Below are 19,900 nucleotides of genomic sequence, written 5' to 3' on the forward strand. Positions count from 1 at the left end.
TGGTTGGTGTAGAAGATTTTCTACATAAGGCGTAGTGGTGTACACCTTGGTTACAGAGGTTGCAGGAACGTAGCTGCACTGCACATTTCTTGGGATCATGAGAGCCCATGCACTTGGTGCACTTGTGCAATTCTTGCAACCTTTTAACCCTAACATTATAAGTAGGATAAACAGAGCATTGATAAGTGGTGTGTCCCTGATTGCAGAACAGACACCTTCTCTGGGTAATAGACTTAGTCTCTTTAGTAGACAAGTCATTGGTTATCTCAGAAGGAGACACCGAATATGTACCTACATTTCCACTTCTTTTCCCAGTGGATGGAGTAGTTTTGGATTTATATTTATTAGACCTACTCTGAGTCTGTTTAGGTTTGACTGAAATATCAGTACTAGTTAGTTTAGACTCACTTTTAATTTTATCATGAGTCTTCAACCTGTTAACCGTGATCCTCAATCCCTCGAAAATTTGGTCAAGAGTGAGAAACTCGGTATTATAATGTGAGCAGAGCTCTGTCAAGACATTTCGAGGTAATTTCCTCTGTAATAGTAACTTGATAGACCATTCTGAAGCAGGTATATTAACTTTAGTACCTAAGGCCTTTACTAGAGACTCTACTTCTAGTCTGAAGCTTTGAAGTGACTCTGGTCTACTATCTGGTGCATTCAGATCTAGCAATTGATAATAGAGGGTAGCTATACTTAACTCTTTGTTGCAATAGTTCAACATCAGGAGTTTTATAGCTTCCTCATAATTACTCTCATCAAGAGTAAGGTTATGTATGACCTTTTTAGCCTCTCCTTTGAGAAGACTAAGTAGGTATGAAAATTTAGAAACCTTGTCTAGAGACGGCTTCTTATGGATGTGAACTTCAAAGGAAGTCCAAAAATTGTCCCAATTTTCTGTATCTAATCCTGAAAATGTAGGTAAGTCTAAAGTAGGTAAACGAACCTCTGGTAGTTGATTATTGAAGTGAGACCCAGTGTTACTGGTATTGGATCCAGATTGTTTTGCTAATTTAGATAGCCTGATAATTATATCTTGAGTCGCATCTTCATACTGGGAGATGTCGTCTACAATTTGACTTACTTCCTCAGGATCGGTTTCTACAGTATTTAGCAGATCAAGGTAAGATTGACCTGCAGATTTGACTTGATCAAATTTCAGAGCAGCCACTCTAACTGATGTCTCTAAGTGATAAGAGTCAATGGGAGTATCTTTAGTTAAGCCCTCAGCCTTGTTAATTAATCTGGTCAAATGACCTTTAAGGCCAATGTAGGTTCTCCTCAATTGCTCAGGAGTAGCCATGTTGGGCTTAGGTCCAAACTTCATGGGATTAGTACATGTATTACTAATGAAGCTTGGGTACTTGTTCATTAGTGGACAAGTAACATTAAATGTAGCCTAATTTAAGGTGGCTATTTATATTTTACCTCACTTGAGGTTGAATGTACCTACCTACCTAACAACAAATAGCTAGATATTTTGTGCACTGTCTGAACTTCACCATTAGTTCTCGTCCAGTTAGCTCTTCTATATCACCATCAGAGTTAATGGGGATTATCCAGCAATACACAAAATAGATACACAAATAATGCATACAAGAGAAATATTATGGAGACACTCCAATCAGAATTATCTCAAAAATTAATCCCACCCTGTTTTTAGGGTCAGCACAAATAGTATAATACATACACTACTGACTAGCTTAGGACTAGTCGGGATAATTCTTAACTAAGAACTATAAAGTTATTTAGTCTGGGCTTGTACCAAATTCAGCACAAATTCTACCTAACAACATTGGTAAAGATTATTGTGGTGCAGTAAGGTGAATATAGTTGTGCTGTATTTTTGGTTTTTTTGTTTTATAAGAGTGCTCTTGCACACACAGGTGAAACAATTATGTACAGTTAAGTTTGGCTTGCTAGCCACAGCCGTTTGTGATGGTTGATGGTATTAATTAACTTGTCAACCACATGCAACCTAGACTCACCTGACAAGTGTACACCATCTCTGGTCAGGTTCTGTCTATAAGGTCTGGCTGTAAATTGGATATATGTGGCATCCAATCTCACTCGTTTTTTCAGCCTGAAATTTATGTACTTAGCAGCTCTCTGGTAGTATTCTGGGGTTACTTCCAACGATTATCTTGACTTGGTTAGCGAGGTTCCACTAATGTGAATACTACCGATTTACTGATGAGCTTGAAAGAAGAAATTATGGCTTTGAGGTGTTTGATCACCTCAGCTGGATGACGAGTGGGATGGATGTCATTACCACCTAAGTATATAATGGTTAGATGGTGAGGCCACTCTAACGCAGGTGTTAGTGTGGGGTTATTATAAAAGTTATGAGCTGTTGCTCCTGGTGACCTAAAAATTCTCACCTCTGTGTGAGGTATAGGTCTAAGTGTTGTGGGTAATTGGCTATGACCCACTAAAGCTACCTTATACATGAGGTGAAATTAGCAATATGTTAGTGTGATCTAGACTAACTGATGTGTTACACTGTTAGTTGACACAATTAATTAAATAGTTAATCTAGCTTATGTCACACAAGGATTAGTTATTAATGATTAATATTTTTTTTATTATAAATTTAATGCATATCCGGTTCGAAGGACCATAATGTGGGACATTTGGGGACTTGAATCTAATTATTTAAATATTAATGTAGTAAATTAAATTGCGAAGGACCACCCGCTTTTAAAGTAAAGAGGGAAACTGAGAGATTATGACCATTTGATAATTCCTAGATGAACCAGTAACTATGGATAAAAATACTAGACAATATGATCATAGAAATAATTAATGGGCTGTATAATTAAATGAATCAAACCTCAAACACCTACATTGGGGGGTTATTACTGGAACTCAGTATGTCCAGGAACTAGTGTGGTTCGTTCACTAATCCAAGATATAATAATCTAATCCCATGAATAATTGTGAAATCATTGTCATTATCATTAATGAGAACATAGATTATGAATATAATAATAATAATCATAATAAACACATGTCAATCCAATAAAAAGAGTTCTGCATGTAAGAAATTACAAATAATCAATTAGAGGAATACAAAGGAATCTTAGCTTAATGACGATTCCTTAAAGTGAATCACGACGCTTCCTCTAATCCTCCTGGGCTCGGCGTGGAACCCTTAGGAGCTGGATAACATGGGAGTAGGCAGCTAGGAGAATTCTTCTCACAGGCTGCAAAATAAATGTTTACAGTAGCAACTAATTAAACTACTGGATTTCTATGTTCAATAAATTAATATTAATAATGGGTAAAGGATAATGACCTGTGATTTGTTGTTGTTATGCGTCGTCACGACAAACTACCCAGCTATAATTCTACACCCTATCAGATGCATCAAATAAGGATAAGATACTTAGCTAATATGGGCACTGTGTAAGTTTAAGTTTGCCGAAATTCGCGTCCCAGGCTCTGGCTTGGCCTATCCTGGATAATGACGCGCTTCACTGGCCGGTCATGTGGAGTCACAAAGAACCAGATTTGATAGGTTCCTTGTATGACACTGACACCAGGTGAAGATATTGTCTGCAAGGCTCTTCACGCCTCACAGTGGCGACTTTCTTCGGGAGAATGAATAGCGTTTACCCGGATGGATGGGCAATGACGTCTCCTCGTGAGCACTACGTGAGCAGGTCCGCTCGGGAGCGTCTCAACATGTGTAATGGCGTCCTCTCCCTCCCCGCTCCGCGTCTCGCTTTCATTAACCAAGTTATTATTATGGATATTAGCATTTCTCGTGGTTGTGCTTGAAATGTTCGAGTTAGGACGGGTTTATCATTTGGAAGAGTGAAATATTATTATTTGCCAGTGCTATGATAGTAAACGTATAATGGAGAAGAATTAATGTCTCTCCATGGCATTCACGCGTGACGTTAATTTTTATTACTAGATAACTGTTATGACTTTAACGTTCTATTCGGCTTTAGTTGGAGGTCAATTTATCTGTAATTAATTATCACACAGAACACCTTTTGTTATAGAGAATCGAATTCAATTCTCAGGCACATTGGACATAAATGTGTTTATTACAATGAAATCTGACGCAATACTGGCGTCGGGTGACGTGAGAATTCTAGCCTATGGTACAGATGTGATTATTAGTACATGTGAATTCTACGTTGTGTTAATTTTACTTGCTTCAATGATTAGTAGAATTAGTAATAATTAATGAGAATACAACAGTGTTGTATTCGGTGTTGGAAATTTCCAACAAATACTGATGGTTTTCAAATGCAGCAAACAACAACTCCATGACCTTATCTTTATCATCACGAATCGTCTTGCCTCCTGCTTTCTTCTTCTGCTCTAAATGAACATTATGTTTTTGGTGTGAAATAGGCTTATAGCCGTTGAGGGGTCTGTCAATAAGCTTTACTGTATGAAGAGACTGGGCAGCTTTCTTCACAGCTTCCCTTTTCTGATTGATATAGTAGTCGTCCACTACAGGCTGACATTCTAGTTTGTGGATGACTTGTCCCTCAAAGGACAATTGCTGTGTCTCGGAAACTGCAGCATCCGAGCTGCTGCTGCCGAGATCTGGTTCAGAAAGAACTCCGAGTGTCATTTCTTTTAAACTATGAGAAATTATCTTGTGCTCTCGAGGAATTTTCCCGTCCTTCAAGGTATGTTCACTAGATTTAAAGGTTATTGTCGGAGGTTTACCAGGCACCTTGGTAATCTTAAGCTTTCCAACGTCATGGCCAGCACAGTCTGCCCATTTGTCCCCCAAATATTTAGGTACCTTGACCAGCCACAGCCCACGGCTGCAATTCGTAATATCCAAGTCCATCTTAGACTGTTGGCTCATGATGAAAAACACGAGAATATATAGTTACTTGACCACTTTATTAAACGTCTTACCGACATGCTAGTGTTTCAGAAAATATCTGGAAGAGGGCTGGTGAAGTTTGTCGATGTGGTGGTTGTTGTTGAATACACCTGGTGATTGGTGGTTGGGAGTGGTGTTGGTAAGGGAACACAGGTGATGGAGAGAGTGACTGCAGTGGTGGTACTGCTTGTGACCAACCTTGTAGTCTGTGAGCTAAATGAGTAATGAGCTAACCCGTTGTGGCCACCGGGGGGTTATGTAGCAGCTATCTCAGGTGACTGATGTTGCTGGATGATGGAACTTGTTTATTTCTCGATGCCGATAAATATTCAAATTGCTAAGAACATTAGAATAAAGTTAAACTGACAATACGAGGCATGTATGTTTATACATGTGCATGAGTAGACTGTTTATGAATATGAATCAAAATATTTTTAACAAGTTAAAATATACGTTTTCTGATATAAATTCACTAGAACACGCCCAGCGTAGGATAACAAACTTAATCCTGCAAATTAGAAACTTGTCATATGAAGAAAGATTGACTAAGTAGTACTAATTTGCATTCTCTAGAACGGCCAAGAATTCGGAGTGACATATTAGAGGTGTACAAGTGGATGAATGGACACATCAAACGGAATATTAATAGGGTAATATTCCGGTGGGTAGCTTTGTGACCCACTGTCAACCATATTTAATAAATCAATAGAGTCAGGCAGAGTGCCAGAGTTTTGGAAAGTTGCTAATGTGATACCAGTTTTTAAGAAAGGAGATAGATCACTTGCGTCTAACTATCGACCAATTAGCCTAACGTCTATTGTGGGAAAGTTACTCGAATCTATAATAGCAAATAAAATTCGTCTTCATCTTGAAAAACATAAATTAATAATTGAGTCGCAACATGGTTTTATAAATGGCCGTTCATGTTTAACAAATTTGTTATCTTTTTATTCTAGCATTGTTGAGGCAGTTGATAGTGGTAAGGATTGCGATGTTGTATACCTTGACTTTAGCAAAGCTTTTGATACAGTGCCACATGAAAGACTGATTAAAAAGATAGAGTCTCATGGTATTGGGGGTGCTATATTAAGCTGGATTAGGGCATGGCTATACCAAAGGAAACAGAGAGTTAGTATAAATGGAATCAAGTCAGAGTGGGAAAATGTTGTAAGTGGAGTGCCTCAAGGCTCTGTCCTGGGACCTCTGTTGTTTATAATATATATAAATGATTTAGATTCAGGTTTGAGTAGCAACATTTGCAAATTTGCCGATGATACGAAAATCGTTAGGGAAATTAATTCGGAGGAGGACTCACTATCACTTCAAGTTGATCTAGATAGGGTTTTGAAATGGTCAAAGGATTGGCAGATGCAGTTTAATGCTGATAAATGTAAAGTTCTGAGATTAGGTAATGATGATAGAGTTACAAGATACGAGCTAGATGGTGTTGTGATTGCGAAGTCGGATTGCGAAAGGGATCTGGGAGTTATGATTAGTAAGAATTTAAAACAAAAGGATCAATGCATAAATGTTCGTAATAAGGCAAATCGGACACTTGGATTTATTAATCGCAGCGTTAGTAACAAGACACCTGGTGTGGTTCTCAAGCTATATCTTGCTCTAGTTAGGCCCCATTTAGATTATGCAGTTCAGTTTTGGTCGCCATATTATAGAATGGATATAAATTCACTTGAACGTGTCCAGCGTAGGATGACTAAGTTAATTCCCCAAATTAGAAATCTTTCATATGAAGAAAGATTAACAAAGCTTAAGTTGCATTCACTGGAAAGGCGAAGAGTTAGGGGTGACATGATAGAGGTTTACAAGTGGATGAATGGACATAACCGGGGGGATATTAATAGGGTATTAAAAGTATCAACACAGGACAGAACACGAAACAATGGGAATAAATTGGATAAGTTTAGATTTAGGAAAGACTTGGGTAAATACTGGTTCAGTAACAGGGTTGTTGATTTGTGGAACCAATTGCCGCGTAACATTGTGGAGGTGGGGTCCCTCGATTGTTTCAAGCACGGGTTGGACAAGTATATGAGTGGGATTGGGTGGTTATAGAATAGGAGCTGCCTCGTATGGGCCAATAGGCCTTCTGCAGTTACCTTTGTTCTTATGTTCTTATGTTCTTATGGTATTAGGAACATAAGAATGAAGGTAACTGCAAAAGGCCTATTGGCCCATACGAGAATAACAAAGTTAATCCTGCATATTAGAAACTTGTCATATGAAGAAAGATTGACTAAGTAGTACTAATTTGCATTCTCTAGAAAGGCCAAGAATTCGGAGTGACTTAGTAGAGGTGTGCAAGTGGATGGATGGACACATCAAACGGGATATTAATAGGGAATTAGGATCAAGAATGAAGGTAACTGCAGAAAGCCTATTGGCCCATACGAGGCAGCACCTATTTATATCTTCCCAATCCCATTAATATATAAGTCCAACGCATACTTGAAACAATCAAGGGATCCTACTTCTATCAAGATATGCGATAATTGGTTCCACAAATCAACAACCATGTTACCGAACCACTATTTTCCCAGGTATTTCCTAAAAATAAGAATAAACGTAACTGCAGATGTCCTACTGGCCCCACACAAGAAAGCTGCTATTTATAACCACCTAATCTCATTCATATATGTCTAAGAACATAAGAATAAAGGTAAGTGTTGAGATTCCGAAGTCGGATTGTGAAAGGGATCTGGGAGTTATGATTAGTAAGAATTTAAAACAAAAAGATCAATGCCTGAATGTTCGTAATAAGGCAAATAGGACACTAGGGTTTATTAATCGAAGCGTAATTAACATAAGAACATAAGAACAAAGGTAACTGCAGAAGGCCTATTGGCCCATACGAGGCAGCTCCTATTCTATAACCACCCAATCCCACTCATATACTTGTCCAACCCGTGCTTGAAACAATCGAGGGACCCCACCTCCACAATGTTACGCGGCAATTGGTTCCACAAATCAACAACCCTGTTACTGAACCAGTATTTACCCAAGTCTTTCCTAAATCTAAACTTATCCAATTTATATCCATTGTTTCGTGTTCTGTCCTGTGTTGATACTTTTAATACCCTATTAATATCCCCCCGGTTATGTCCATTCATCCACTTGTAAACCTCTATCATGTCACCCCTAACTCTTCGCCTTTCCAGTGAATGCAACTTAAGCTTTGTTAATCTTTCTTCATATGAAAGATTTCTAATTTGGGGAATTAACTTAGTCATCCTACGCTGGACACGTTCAAGTGAATTTATATCCATTCTATAATATGGCGACCAAAACTGAACTGCATAATCTAAATGGGGCCTAACTAGAGCAAGATATAGCTTGAGAACCACACCAGGTGTCTTGTTACTAACGCTGCGATTAATAAATCCAAGTGTCCGATTTGCCTTATTACGAACATTTATGCATTGATCCTTTTGTTTTAAATTCTTACTAATCATAACTCCCAGATCCCTTTCGCAATCCGACTTCGCAATCACAACACCATCTAGCTCGTATCTTGTAACTCTATCATCATTACCTAACCTCAGAACTTTACATTTATCAGCATTAAACTGCATCTGCCAATCCTTTGACCATTTCAAAACCCTATCTAGATCAACTTGAAGTGATAGTGAGTCCTCCTCCGAATTAATTTCCCTACCGATTTTCGTATCATCGGCAAATTTGCAAATGTTAACAAGACACCTGGTGTGGTTCTTCAGCTATATCTTGCTCTGGTTAGGCCCCATTTAGATTATACAGTTGAGTTTTGGTCGCCATACTATAGAATGGATATAAATTCACTTGAACGTGTCCAGCATAGAATGACTAAGTTAATTCCCCAAATTAGAAATCTTTCATATGAAGAAAGATTAACAAAGCTTAACTTGCATCACTGGAAAGGCGAAGAGTTAGGTGTGACATGATAGAGGTTTACAAGTGGATTACTGGACATAACAAAAGGGATATTAATAGGGTATTAAAAGTATCAACACAAGACAGAACATGAAACAATGGTTATAAATTGGATAAGTTTAGATTTAGGAAAGGCTTGGGTAAATACTGGTTCGGTAACAGGGTTGTCGATTTGTGGAACCAATTACCACGTAACGTGGTGGAGGTGGGGTCCCTCGATTGTTTCAAGCGTGGGTTGGACATGTATGAGTGGGATTGGGTGGTTATAGATAGGAGCTGCCTCGTATGGGCCAATAGGCCTTATGCAGTTACCTTGTTCTTATGTATGTTCATATGTAACTGCAGAAGGCCTATTGGCCCATATGAGTCAGCTCCTATATATATAACCACCCAATTGCACTCATATACATGTCCAACCCACGTTTGAAACAATATAGGGACCATAATATCCACCTCGTTATGTGGCAATTGTTTCCACAAATCCACATACGATTGATAGTGTCAGTGGATAGTGCCAACATGCTCTTGTTAGTGATGTTGGATACGTTGAAGTTAGCAAGGAAAACATCATCAAGTCTTACCTATGATTGAAACAATCATACTTCTATTATGTTACGTAGTAATTGGTTCCACAAATCAACAACCTTGTTACCGAACCAATATTTACCCAGGTCGCAGGCGATGAGTCACAACAACGTTGAAGAAGAATGTTGACCAGACCACACACTAGAAGGTGAAGGGACGACGACTCACAATCGACTTGAGAATGGTCCAGAACGGACCGAAACGTCGTCGTCCCGTCACCTTCTAGCATGTGGTCTGGTCAACATTTATCCAGGTCTTTCCTAAATATAAACTTATCCAATTTATACCCATTGTTTCATGTTCTGCCTGTTACGGCCCTCTCGGGACGCAACGGGGTCCTTACTCTGATGTTGTTAGAGGAAGATATATGTATCCGTTCCCGAGCCAGTAGTGGCTATCAAGGGATGAGATCATAGCAATATGGAAGTTGTAGTGAAGGACCTGGTGACTCTAGTGGGAGCCCTGAGGACAGAGTTGGACTCTCTGCGGGAGGAGGTGCGTCAGCTTAAAGAACAACGAGAAGTAACGAAGGAGGAGACCAGCAGTAAAGGGACCTCGTCTTGGAGAGTTGTGAAAGACAGGGGCCTTAAGAAGACTTTGATAAAGCCGCCTTCAAACGCCATAGCAACTTCAAATTCATTTGACGTTTTGGAGGACGAGTGCTGTGGAGAGACTGTGGATCGCGCAAAAGGGAAAGCAACGAAGAGAAAGGAAGCGCAGGCCCCTCAGAAAGTAAAGGAAGTACCTAAGCAAACATTAGTTGTGGGAGATTCCCAGATAAGGTATTTGGATAGAACGTTTTGTGCTAGAGATAGGGGGAACAGGTTAAGGGTTTGCTATCCCGGAGCTGGCATTGGTGATATTATAAACAACATGAATGATATTATGGCTGGTAATGGGAACAATCCCATTATTTGCATTAGCGTGGGAGGAAATGATGTTGGTCGAGTCAGGAGTGAGGAACTGATTCTGAGGTATAAAACAGCCATAGAGTTAGTTAGGAGCAAGGGAGGAATCCCGATCATATGTGGCATTCTTCCAAGAAAGGGAGTGGGAAATGAATGGATATCGAGGGCACTTGGTGTCAATTGCCGGCTGGAAAGATATTGCAAATCAAATGCAATATCTTTCATAGACAACTGGGAACACTTCTATGGAAGAAATGAAATGTATGCTCGTGATGGGGTGCATCTATCGAGAGCTGGGGTTGTTGCTGTTGCAAACTCGCTAGAAGAAGTGGTTAGAGGTGTTTGTTTGGGTTTAAACTGTTAGTAGATAGAGGTATGGGAATTGATTTGGAGGAAGGAGGTAATAAAAGTATGTGTTTGTGGGAGAAAGGAATTGGCAAAACGATCAGGGAAAGAGAAGGTCCGCAAAATAACAATTCACTTAGGGTATATTACACTAACAGTAGAAGTCTAAGAAATAAAATTAACGAATTAAATGCTCTTGTCTGCACAGAAAAAATAGATATTATTGCACTTACCGAAACGTGGATGAATGTAGAAAATAGAGAACTATTAGCTGAATATCAAATATATGGATTTAAACTATTTCACACAGATAGATATATTAGACGAGGAGGTGGAGTAGCCATATATGTTAGGGACAATTTGAAATGTAGTCTCAAAGAGGGAATCAAAACAGAGCCACACACAGAAACTATTTGGATTGAATTAAACGAAAAAGCTAATAATATTATAATAGGAGTAATATATAGGCCACCAAATTTAGACAGAATGGAAGCAAAGCATCTATGGGATGAAATATCTAGAGCATCTAGATCTAACAGTATTTATGTCATGGGTGACTTTAATTTTAGCGGAATAAACTGGTTGAACAAAACAGGGAATAGTGAAGCAAAAGATTTTCTAGAATTAATTGACGATTGCTTTCTTACGCAACACATTAAGGAACCAACACGGGAAAATAATATTTTAGATTTAGTGTTAACTAACAGGGAAACGCAAATTAATGACATCGAAATAGGGAGTGAGCTAGGGAGCAGTGATCACAAAGAAATCAGATTTAGCATAGAATGGAATAGACCAGTAGGAGAAAATTCTGTTAAAGTGCCAGATTTTCGAAAAGCTGATTTTAATAGCCTAAGAAATTTTTTGGGTCAAATTGATTGGAAAGGCTTGGGTATGGGGTGTGGGCCGGTCTTGGAGCGAGACATGAACCCAGCGATAGGTGACTTAAATGGGGATTTCGATGTGGATTCAATATATAACTTATTTAAGAATATTCTAAACAAAGCACAGGAACGTAGTATACCATACAAATTGAATAGATCGTATACTAATGACCCAAAGTGGATAACAAAGAATTTGAAGAACCTTATAGGTAAAAAGAGAGCTTGGTACAAAAGGATTAAAAATGGGGAGGTCACTTTAGAACAGGAATTCGTACAACTGGTTAGAAATGTTAAAAAAGAGATAAGGAAAGCAAAAAGAAACTATGAAGTTCGCATAGCAGGGCAAGCAAAGACAAATCCTAAAGGGTTTTTTCAGTTATATCGTACTAAGACTAGGGAAAGGATAGGTCCATTAAAAACTGAGACAGGTCAAATAACAGATAGTGATGAAGAGATGAGTAGTATTTTTAATAAATATTTTGTATCTGTATTTACTAAAGAGGAACTTAACAATATGCCTTCAGCCGAACAAGTCTATGTGGGTGGGGACGAGGACAGGTTGACGAGTTTAGCAGTTACCAGGGATGATGTTCTTAAACAAATAGTAAAACTCAAACCAAACAAATCCCCAGGGCCGGATGAAATGTTTGCTAGGGTGCTTAAAGATGCAAAGAGGAGCTTTGTGACCCACTGTCAACCATATTTAATAAATCAATAGAGTCAGGCAGAGTGCCAGAGTTTTGGAAAGTTGCTAATGTGATACCAGTTTTTAAGAAAGGAGATAGATCACTTGCGTCTAACTATCGACCAATTATCCTAACGTCTATTGTGGGAAAGTTACTCGAATCTATAATTGCAAATAAAATTCGTCTTCATCTTGAAAAACATAAATTAATAATTGAGTCGCAACATTGTTTTATAAATGGCCGTTCATGTTTAACAAATTTGTTATCTTTTTATTCTAGCATTGTTGAGGCAGTTGATAGTGGTAAGGATTGCGATGTTGTATACCTTGACTTTAGCAAAGCTTTTGATACAGTGCCACATGAAAGACTGATTAAAAAAATAGAGTCTCATGGTATTGGGGGTGCTATATTAAGCTGGATTAGGGCATGGCTATACCAAAGGAAACAGAGAGTTAGTATAAATGGAATCAAGTCAGAGTGGGAAAATGTTGTAAGTGGAGTGCCTCAAGGCTCTGTCCTGGGACCTCTGTTGTTTATAATATATATAAATGATTTAGATTCAGGTTTGAGTAGCAACATTTGCAAATTTGCCGATGATACGAAAATCGGTAGGGAAATTAATTCGGAGGAGGACTCACTATCACTTCAAGTTGATCTAGATAGGGTTTTGAAATGGTCAAAGGATTGGCAGATGCAGTTTAATGCTGATAAATGTAAAGTTCTGAGGTTAGGTAATGATGATAGAGTTACAAGATACGAGCTAGATGGTGTTGTGATTGCGAAGTCGGATTGCGAAAGGGATCTGGGAGTTATGATTAGTAAGAATTTAAAACAAAAGGATCAATGCATAAATGTTCGTAATAAGGCAAATCGGACACTTGGATTTATTAATCGCAGCGTTAGTAACAAGACACCTGGTGTGGTTCTCAAGCTATATCTTGCTCTAGTTAGGCCCCATTTAGATTATGCAGTTCAGTTTTGGTCGCCATATTATAGAATGGATATAAATTCACTTGAACGTGTCCAGCGTAGGATGACTAAGTTAATTCCCCAAATTAGAAATCTTTCATATGAAGAAAGATTAACAAAGCTTAAGTTGCATTCACTAGAAAGGCGAAGAGTTAGGGGTGACATGATAGAGGTTTACAAGTGGATGAATGGACATAACCGGGGGGATATTAATAGGGTATTAAAAGTATCAACACAGGACAGAACACGAAACAATGGATATAAATTGGATAAGTTTAGATTTAGGAAAGACTTGGGTAAATACTGGTTCAGTAACAGGGTTGTTGATTTGTGGAACCAATTGCCGCGTAACATTGTGGAGGTGGGGTCCCTCGATTGTTTCAAGCACGGGTTGGACAAGTATATGAGTGGGATTGGGTGGTTATAGAATAGGAGCTGCCTCGTATGGGCCAATAGGCCTTCTGCAGTTACCTTTGTTCTTATGTTCTTAAGATCCGTGACGCAAGTAACTTAAAGGGAGTAGGGAAAGAAAGCTAAGAACTTAATATTATATAATGTCCATCACTGATTAAATATATAAAAAGCAAAAAGTGCACAGGGGGAGGGTATTAACACTATACAAGGGGATTAATCCATAATCGTGGTCTTCTGCTGAAGACGCTGGTGCCACACCACTTGGTGCCGAGTCCTTGGTGCTTTCTTCGTGGCCTCACGACGTGTCCTCTGAGAATGTCGAGCCTACCCAGGCCACAGGTCAGCCAAAACACAGGTCCACTGGGGGCACCGCCGTGGAGGCCGTCAACCACACGTCCAGCTGGTCTGCTGGCAGGTACTGAGCCACCAAGGCTGGTACGGCCACTCCACGAACGATATCAGGGGTACTCCCTAGACAGGAGTCTCGTGTGATATCGCAAATCACCCTCCTGTCCTCAATACCCCAGTGGATGATCGTCTCCAACAGTCGGTCCCGGGTAAATCCTTTCACTGCCACTCCACTGGCAGGCTAACACACCACAGTGTTCTTCCGGGGGGACGACGTCACAACAGCTGCAGCAAACTTCACAGTATGGAGACTGGCTGCCTCGGGTAGACTGACTCAACCCTCAACACAGCGGTCCCAGGTCGACTCTGTAAACAGACACGTCATCAATAACCGGGACACTAATACTCCTCACTTACGGGCTCGGGCGCAAACACCTGACGTATCCAGTCCATAGATGGCGCTGTCGTCGGAGCACCACCTCACCAGAGGTCAGGAGCGGCTGTGTTGTGAGCTGCACAGGACTGGAAACTGGCCCTTGTGGCCGATATTCGCCGTCCTCATACGGTGTCGTCGTTCGTTTGGCGGGGGTTTCGGGAGCTGACCCACAGATGGCGTAGTCGTTACTGCTCCTTGCTCGGACGCTGGATCCGGGTTCGTAACACTGCCATGTGTTGATACTTTTAAAGTAAGACAACGAAGGAAGCGCAGGTCCCTCAAGGTACTCACAAAACAAAGGGATCATAAGACACAAAAATAAAGGTAGCTGTAGAAGGTCAATTGGCCCATATGAGGCAGCTCATATTTATAACATAAGAACAAAGGAACTGCAGAAAGCCTATTGACCCATGCGAGGCAGCTCCTGTCTATAACCACCCAATCCCACTCATATACTTGTCCAACCCGCGCTTGAAACAATCGAGGGACCCCACATCCACCACGTTACTCGGCAATTGGTTCCACAAATCAACAACCCTGTTACTGAACCAGTATTTACCCAAGTCTGTCCTAAATCGAAACTTATTCAATTTATACCCATTGTTTCGTGTTCTGTCTTGTGTTGATATTTTTAATACCCTATAAATATCCCCCCTTTTATTTCCATTCATCCACTTGTAAACCTCTATCATGTCACCGCTAACTCTTCGCCTTTCCAGTGAATGCAACTTAAGCTTTGTGAATCTTTCTTCATATGAAAGATTTCTAATTTGAGGAATTAACTTAGTCATCCTACGTTGGACACGTTCAAGTGTCCAACCAGGGCTCTGTCCTGGGACCTCTGTTGTTTATAATATATATAAATGATTTACATTCAGGTTTGAGTAGCAACATTTGCAAATTTGCCGATGATACGAAAATCGGTAGGGAAATTAATTCGGAGGAGGACTCACTATCACTTCAAGTTGATCTAGATAGGGTTTTGAAATGGTCGAAGGATTGGCAGATGCAGTTTAATGCTGATAAATGTAAAGTTCTGAGATTAGGTAATGATGATAGGGGTTACAAGATACGAGCTAGATGGTGTTGAGATTGCGAAGTCGAATTGTGAAAGGGATCTGGGAGTTATGATTAGTAAGAATTTAAAACAAAAGGATCAATGCATAAATGTTCGTAATAAGGCAAATCGGACACTTGGATTTATTAATCGCAGCGTTAATAACAAGACACCTGGTGTGGTTCTCAAGCTATATCTTGCTCTAGTTAGGCTCCATTTAGATTATGCAGTTCAGTTTTGGTCGCGATATTGTAGAATGGATATAAATTCACTTGAACGTGTCCAGCATAGAATGACTAAGTTATTTCCCCAAATTAGAAATCTTTCACATGAAGAAAGATTAACAAAGCTTAAGTTGCATTCACTGGAAAGGTGAAGAGTTAGGGGTGACATGATAGAGGTTTACAAATAGGTGAATGGGCATAACAAAGGGAATATTAATAGGGTATTAATAGTATCAACACAAGACAGAACACAAAACAATGGGTATAAATTGGATAAGTTTAGATTTAGAAAAGACTTGGGTAAATACTGGTTCAGTATAAGGGTTGTTGATTTGTGGAACCAATTGCCGTGTAAAATTGTGGAGGTGGGGTCCCTCGATTGTTTCAAGCATGGGTTGGACATGTATATGAGTGGGATAGGGTGGTTATAAATAGGAGCTGCCTCGTATGGGCCAACAGGCCTTCTGCAGTTGCCTTTGTTCTTATGTACCACGTTATGTGGTAATTGGTTTTCATAAATCAACAACCCTCATACCGAACCAGTATTTACCCAGATCTTTCCTAAATCTAAACTTATCCAATTTATACCCATTGTTTCGTGTTCTGTCTTGTGTTAATACTTTTAATACCCACCTATGTTATGATCATTCATCCACTTGTACACCTCTATCACACACTACCTCTTCCCCTTTCCATACACTGCAATTTAGACTTTGTTAATCTCTCTTCATAAGACAGTTTTCTAATTTTGGGAATTAACTTTGTCATCATGCGTTGGGCACATTTAAGTGAATATATTGATTAAGATTATGCGGCTTAGTACTAAAACTAAGCCGCATAATCTTAATGGGGCCTAACCAGCACAAGATATAGCTGAAGAGCAACACCAGGTGTCTTGTTACTAACGCTTCGATTAATAAATCCCAGTGTCCTATTTGCCTTATTACGAGCATTTATGCATTCATTTATGAATTTTATATTCTTACCGATCATAACTTCCAGATCCTTTTCGCAATCTCAACACCATCTAGCTTGTATCATGGAACTCTATCATCATTTCCGTGCCTCAAAACCATACATATGTCACCATTAAACTGCATCTGCTAATCTTTTTACAATTTCAAAACGCTATTTAGATCGTCCTGATTGGATAGTGACTCATTTTCCGTGTCTATTTTCCCGCCGATTTTTGTCAAATTTCCCCAATACTGCTTCATTTTCACATTTGGATGCATCAGTGGCACATTGTAGGTTAAACACAATATAAATAACTTAAGAGTAAATATGTTGAACACAATTCATGTAATTAATAATTCCCACCCTGTTTTGGGTCTGCACAATATATTAAATGTTGGCTAGTGCACATTCCTTAGTACAGTGCTAACTAAATGAGATTCCTATCCTTAGTGGCTTAGCACAAATCAATAGATTAGGCTAGATTGAGCAACATTTAGTTGGGCTCCTGCCTAAAATTGTCCTAACTACAGTTAAGGTTTGGCAATAAATTTATATACCATAATAATGAGGAGTAATGGAATAGTGCTATGTATTTTGTTTGGTTTTATATAAAAGACTCTTATTTTGAGTTTATGTATATATAATTAGTATGGGGTAATCTCTTCAACTCTGGTATTTGATGAGTATTTATTAATATGTTATTGACACTAACACGAAAATAATCCACACAATTAATGGATAAATTTACGTGAGTGCTTAGTCTTATGGTTGGATATTAATGTGCGCGTCATCCCCGCGGATTTAAAACCACTATTTTCCATGGATTTAAACACAAAATGACGCACTTAATTAATATAGAGGTGCATAGCTACACTATGCATTATATTTATTGATAATTTTTATTTATTTCCTTACCTGTATTGAGGTTTGAAACCATTTTTGCTTTTTATTTTCCTTCCCTCGCCGTTTGAAACTCATAATCACAACTGTTAAATAATTTGTTAAAAAAAAGCAGTCATCGCACGTGGTAACTGACGCAATTGCGCGGTTATGGATTTCTAGAAAACTTCTGACATTCACCTACTTGAAATTAATGGTTAGTAAAATTAGTTTCTGGTCACAACCAATTTATGTTGTGGTGACAGGGGTTAACAATTTGGGTGTCAGGATTCCCAACATATAACACGGCAATCGAAACTAAACTGCATGATGTAAATGGGGCCTAAACAGAGCAGGATATAACTGAAGGATCTGGATATAACACCTTGTGTAAAACACACAAGGTGTTTTATTACTAATGCTTTGATAAATAAATCCCAGTGTCCTATTTGCCTTATTTCGTCAACAGATCACTGTAAGCAGCGATTTTCCATTTTTCTTATATTCTTAGTCAAAACATTGATCCAAAATAGGTTAAGCAAGAAGAAGTTCTGTATAAGTATTTATTTTTATGATATCTATACAATGAACACGTGATATTGATACATTGAATCTGTGATATATTCAAGGTGTCCTAAAAGTAAGTTAAAGGCGATGCTGCTTCTATGGTGGTGACAGTGTCGACGTTCATCACCATCAGGGGCTTAGTCACCTCCACCACCTTCACCTCAATCATTACCAGCTGCAGGGCTGGTGCCGTCACCGTCTGGACTGTGACGGAGGTCACGGGAACATCACTGACTTGGAACACGGTGTTGAGGAGGATCTGGTTGATGGGAAACACCACGATCTCTGTGGCATTCTGCCACTCGTCCTGATACTGTACAGTCTGGAAGACGGGACAGAGCAGCGGCCGTGGCTTGCAGTAAAGGGCAGCGGATAGAGGCACAAGCACCGCAAGGTAGATCATAACCTCAGATCTACCTTGGAGTATGAGGCTAATATTTGCCTGGATCTTTCACGTTTTCTTTACCTTTGTACTGTGAAACAAAGTTTAGTATGAACCTAATCATACACTGAATTTTCCACAGCCTTTTCGGCAAGCTTGTAATGACGGTACTCGGGCTTGAGTTCCCACATATTCTTGTGAGGATTCTTAACATTATAGTTACATAGGTCTTTCAGGATCTCCTTTAGATATGTGATTGGTTGTCGGGTAATCTTGTGGAGATCCTTAATATTGTAATACTGATGCTTTTCAAATGCAGCAAACAACAACTCCATGACCTTATCTTTATCATCACGAATCGTCTTACCTCCTGCCTTCTTCTTCTGCTCTAAATGAACATTATGTTTATGGTGTGAAATAGGCTTATAGCCGTTGAGGGGTCTGTCAATAAGCTTTACTGTATGAAGAGACTGGGCAGCTTTCTTCACAGCTTCCCTTTTCTGATTGATATAGTAGTCGTCAACTACAGGCTGACATTCTAGTTTATGGATGAATTGTCCCTCAAAGAACAATTGCTGTGTCTCGGAAACTGCAGCATCCGAGCTGCTGCTGCCGAGATCTGGTTCAGAAAGAACTCCGAGTGTCATTTCTTTTAAACTATGAGAAATTACCTTGTGCTCTCGAGGAATTTTCCCGTCCTTCAAGGTATGTTCACTAGATTTAAAGGTTATTGTCGGAGGTTAACCAGGCACCTTGGTAATCTTAAGCTTTCCAACGTCATGACCAGCACAGTCTGCCCATTTGTCCCCCAAATATTTAGGTACCTTGACCAGCCACAGCCCACGGCTGCAATTCGTAATATCCAAGTCCATCTTAGACTGTTGGCTCATGATGGAAAACACGAGAATATATAGTTACTTGACCACTTTATAAAACGTCTTTCCGACACGTGCTAGTGTTTCAGAAAATATCTGGAAGAGGGCTGGTGAAGTTTGTCGATGTGGTGGTTGTTGTTGAATACACCTGGTGGTTGGGAGTGGTGTTGGTAAGGGAACACAGGTGATGGAGAGAGTGACTGCAGTGGTGGTACTGCTTGTGACCAACCTTGTAGTCTGTGAGCTAAATGAGTAATGAGCTAACCCGTTGTGGCCACCGGGGGGTTATGTAGCAGCTATCTCAGGTGACTGATGTTGCTGGATGATGGAACTTGTTTATTTGGTTATTTCTCGATGCCGATAAATATTCAAATTGCTAAGAACATTAGAATAAAGTTAGACTGACAATACGAGGCATGTATGTTTATACATGTGCATGAGTAGACTGTTTATGAATATGAATCAAAATATTTTTAACAAGTTAAAATATACGTTTTCTGATATAAATTCACTAGAACACGCCCAGCGTAGGATAACAAAGTTAATCCTGCAAATTAGAAACTTGTCATATGAAGAAAGATTAACTAAGTAGT

The 19,900-nt window shown here is 39.3% G+C and overlaps 2 protein-coding genes across 2 annotated transcripts; both read right to left on the reverse strand.

Annotated features, from left to right (window-relative positions):
• Positions 1-4,174: 4,174 nt before the first annotated feature.
• On the reverse strand, positions 4,175-4,843 carry LOC123749815 (general transcription factor IIF subunit 2-like). The gene has a single exon (XM_045731938.2). It carries the CDS (start codon positions 4,841-4,843, stop codon positions 4,175-4,177), a length of 669 nt encoding a protein of 222 aa, XP_045587894.2.
• A 13,705-nt stretch (positions 4,844-18,548) lies between these two features.
• Positions 18,549-19,079, reverse strand: LOC138356444 (general transcription factor IIF subunit 2-like). The gene has a single exon (XM_069312597.1). The coding sequence runs from the start codon at positions 19,077-19,079 to the stop codon at positions 18,549-18,551; it is 531 nt and encodes a 176-aa protein (XP_069168698.1).
• Between the last annotated feature and the right edge of the window lie 821 nt (positions 19,080-19,900).

The sequence above is a fragment of the Procambarus clarkii genome, chromosome 72, assembly GCF_040958095.1.
Source record: "Procambarus clarkii isolate CNS0578487 chromosome 72, FALCON_Pclarkii_2.0, whole genome shotgun sequence".
NCBI classification, from domain to species: Eukaryota; Metazoa; Arthropoda; class Malacostraca; order Decapoda; family Cambaridae; genus Procambarus; species Procambarus clarkii.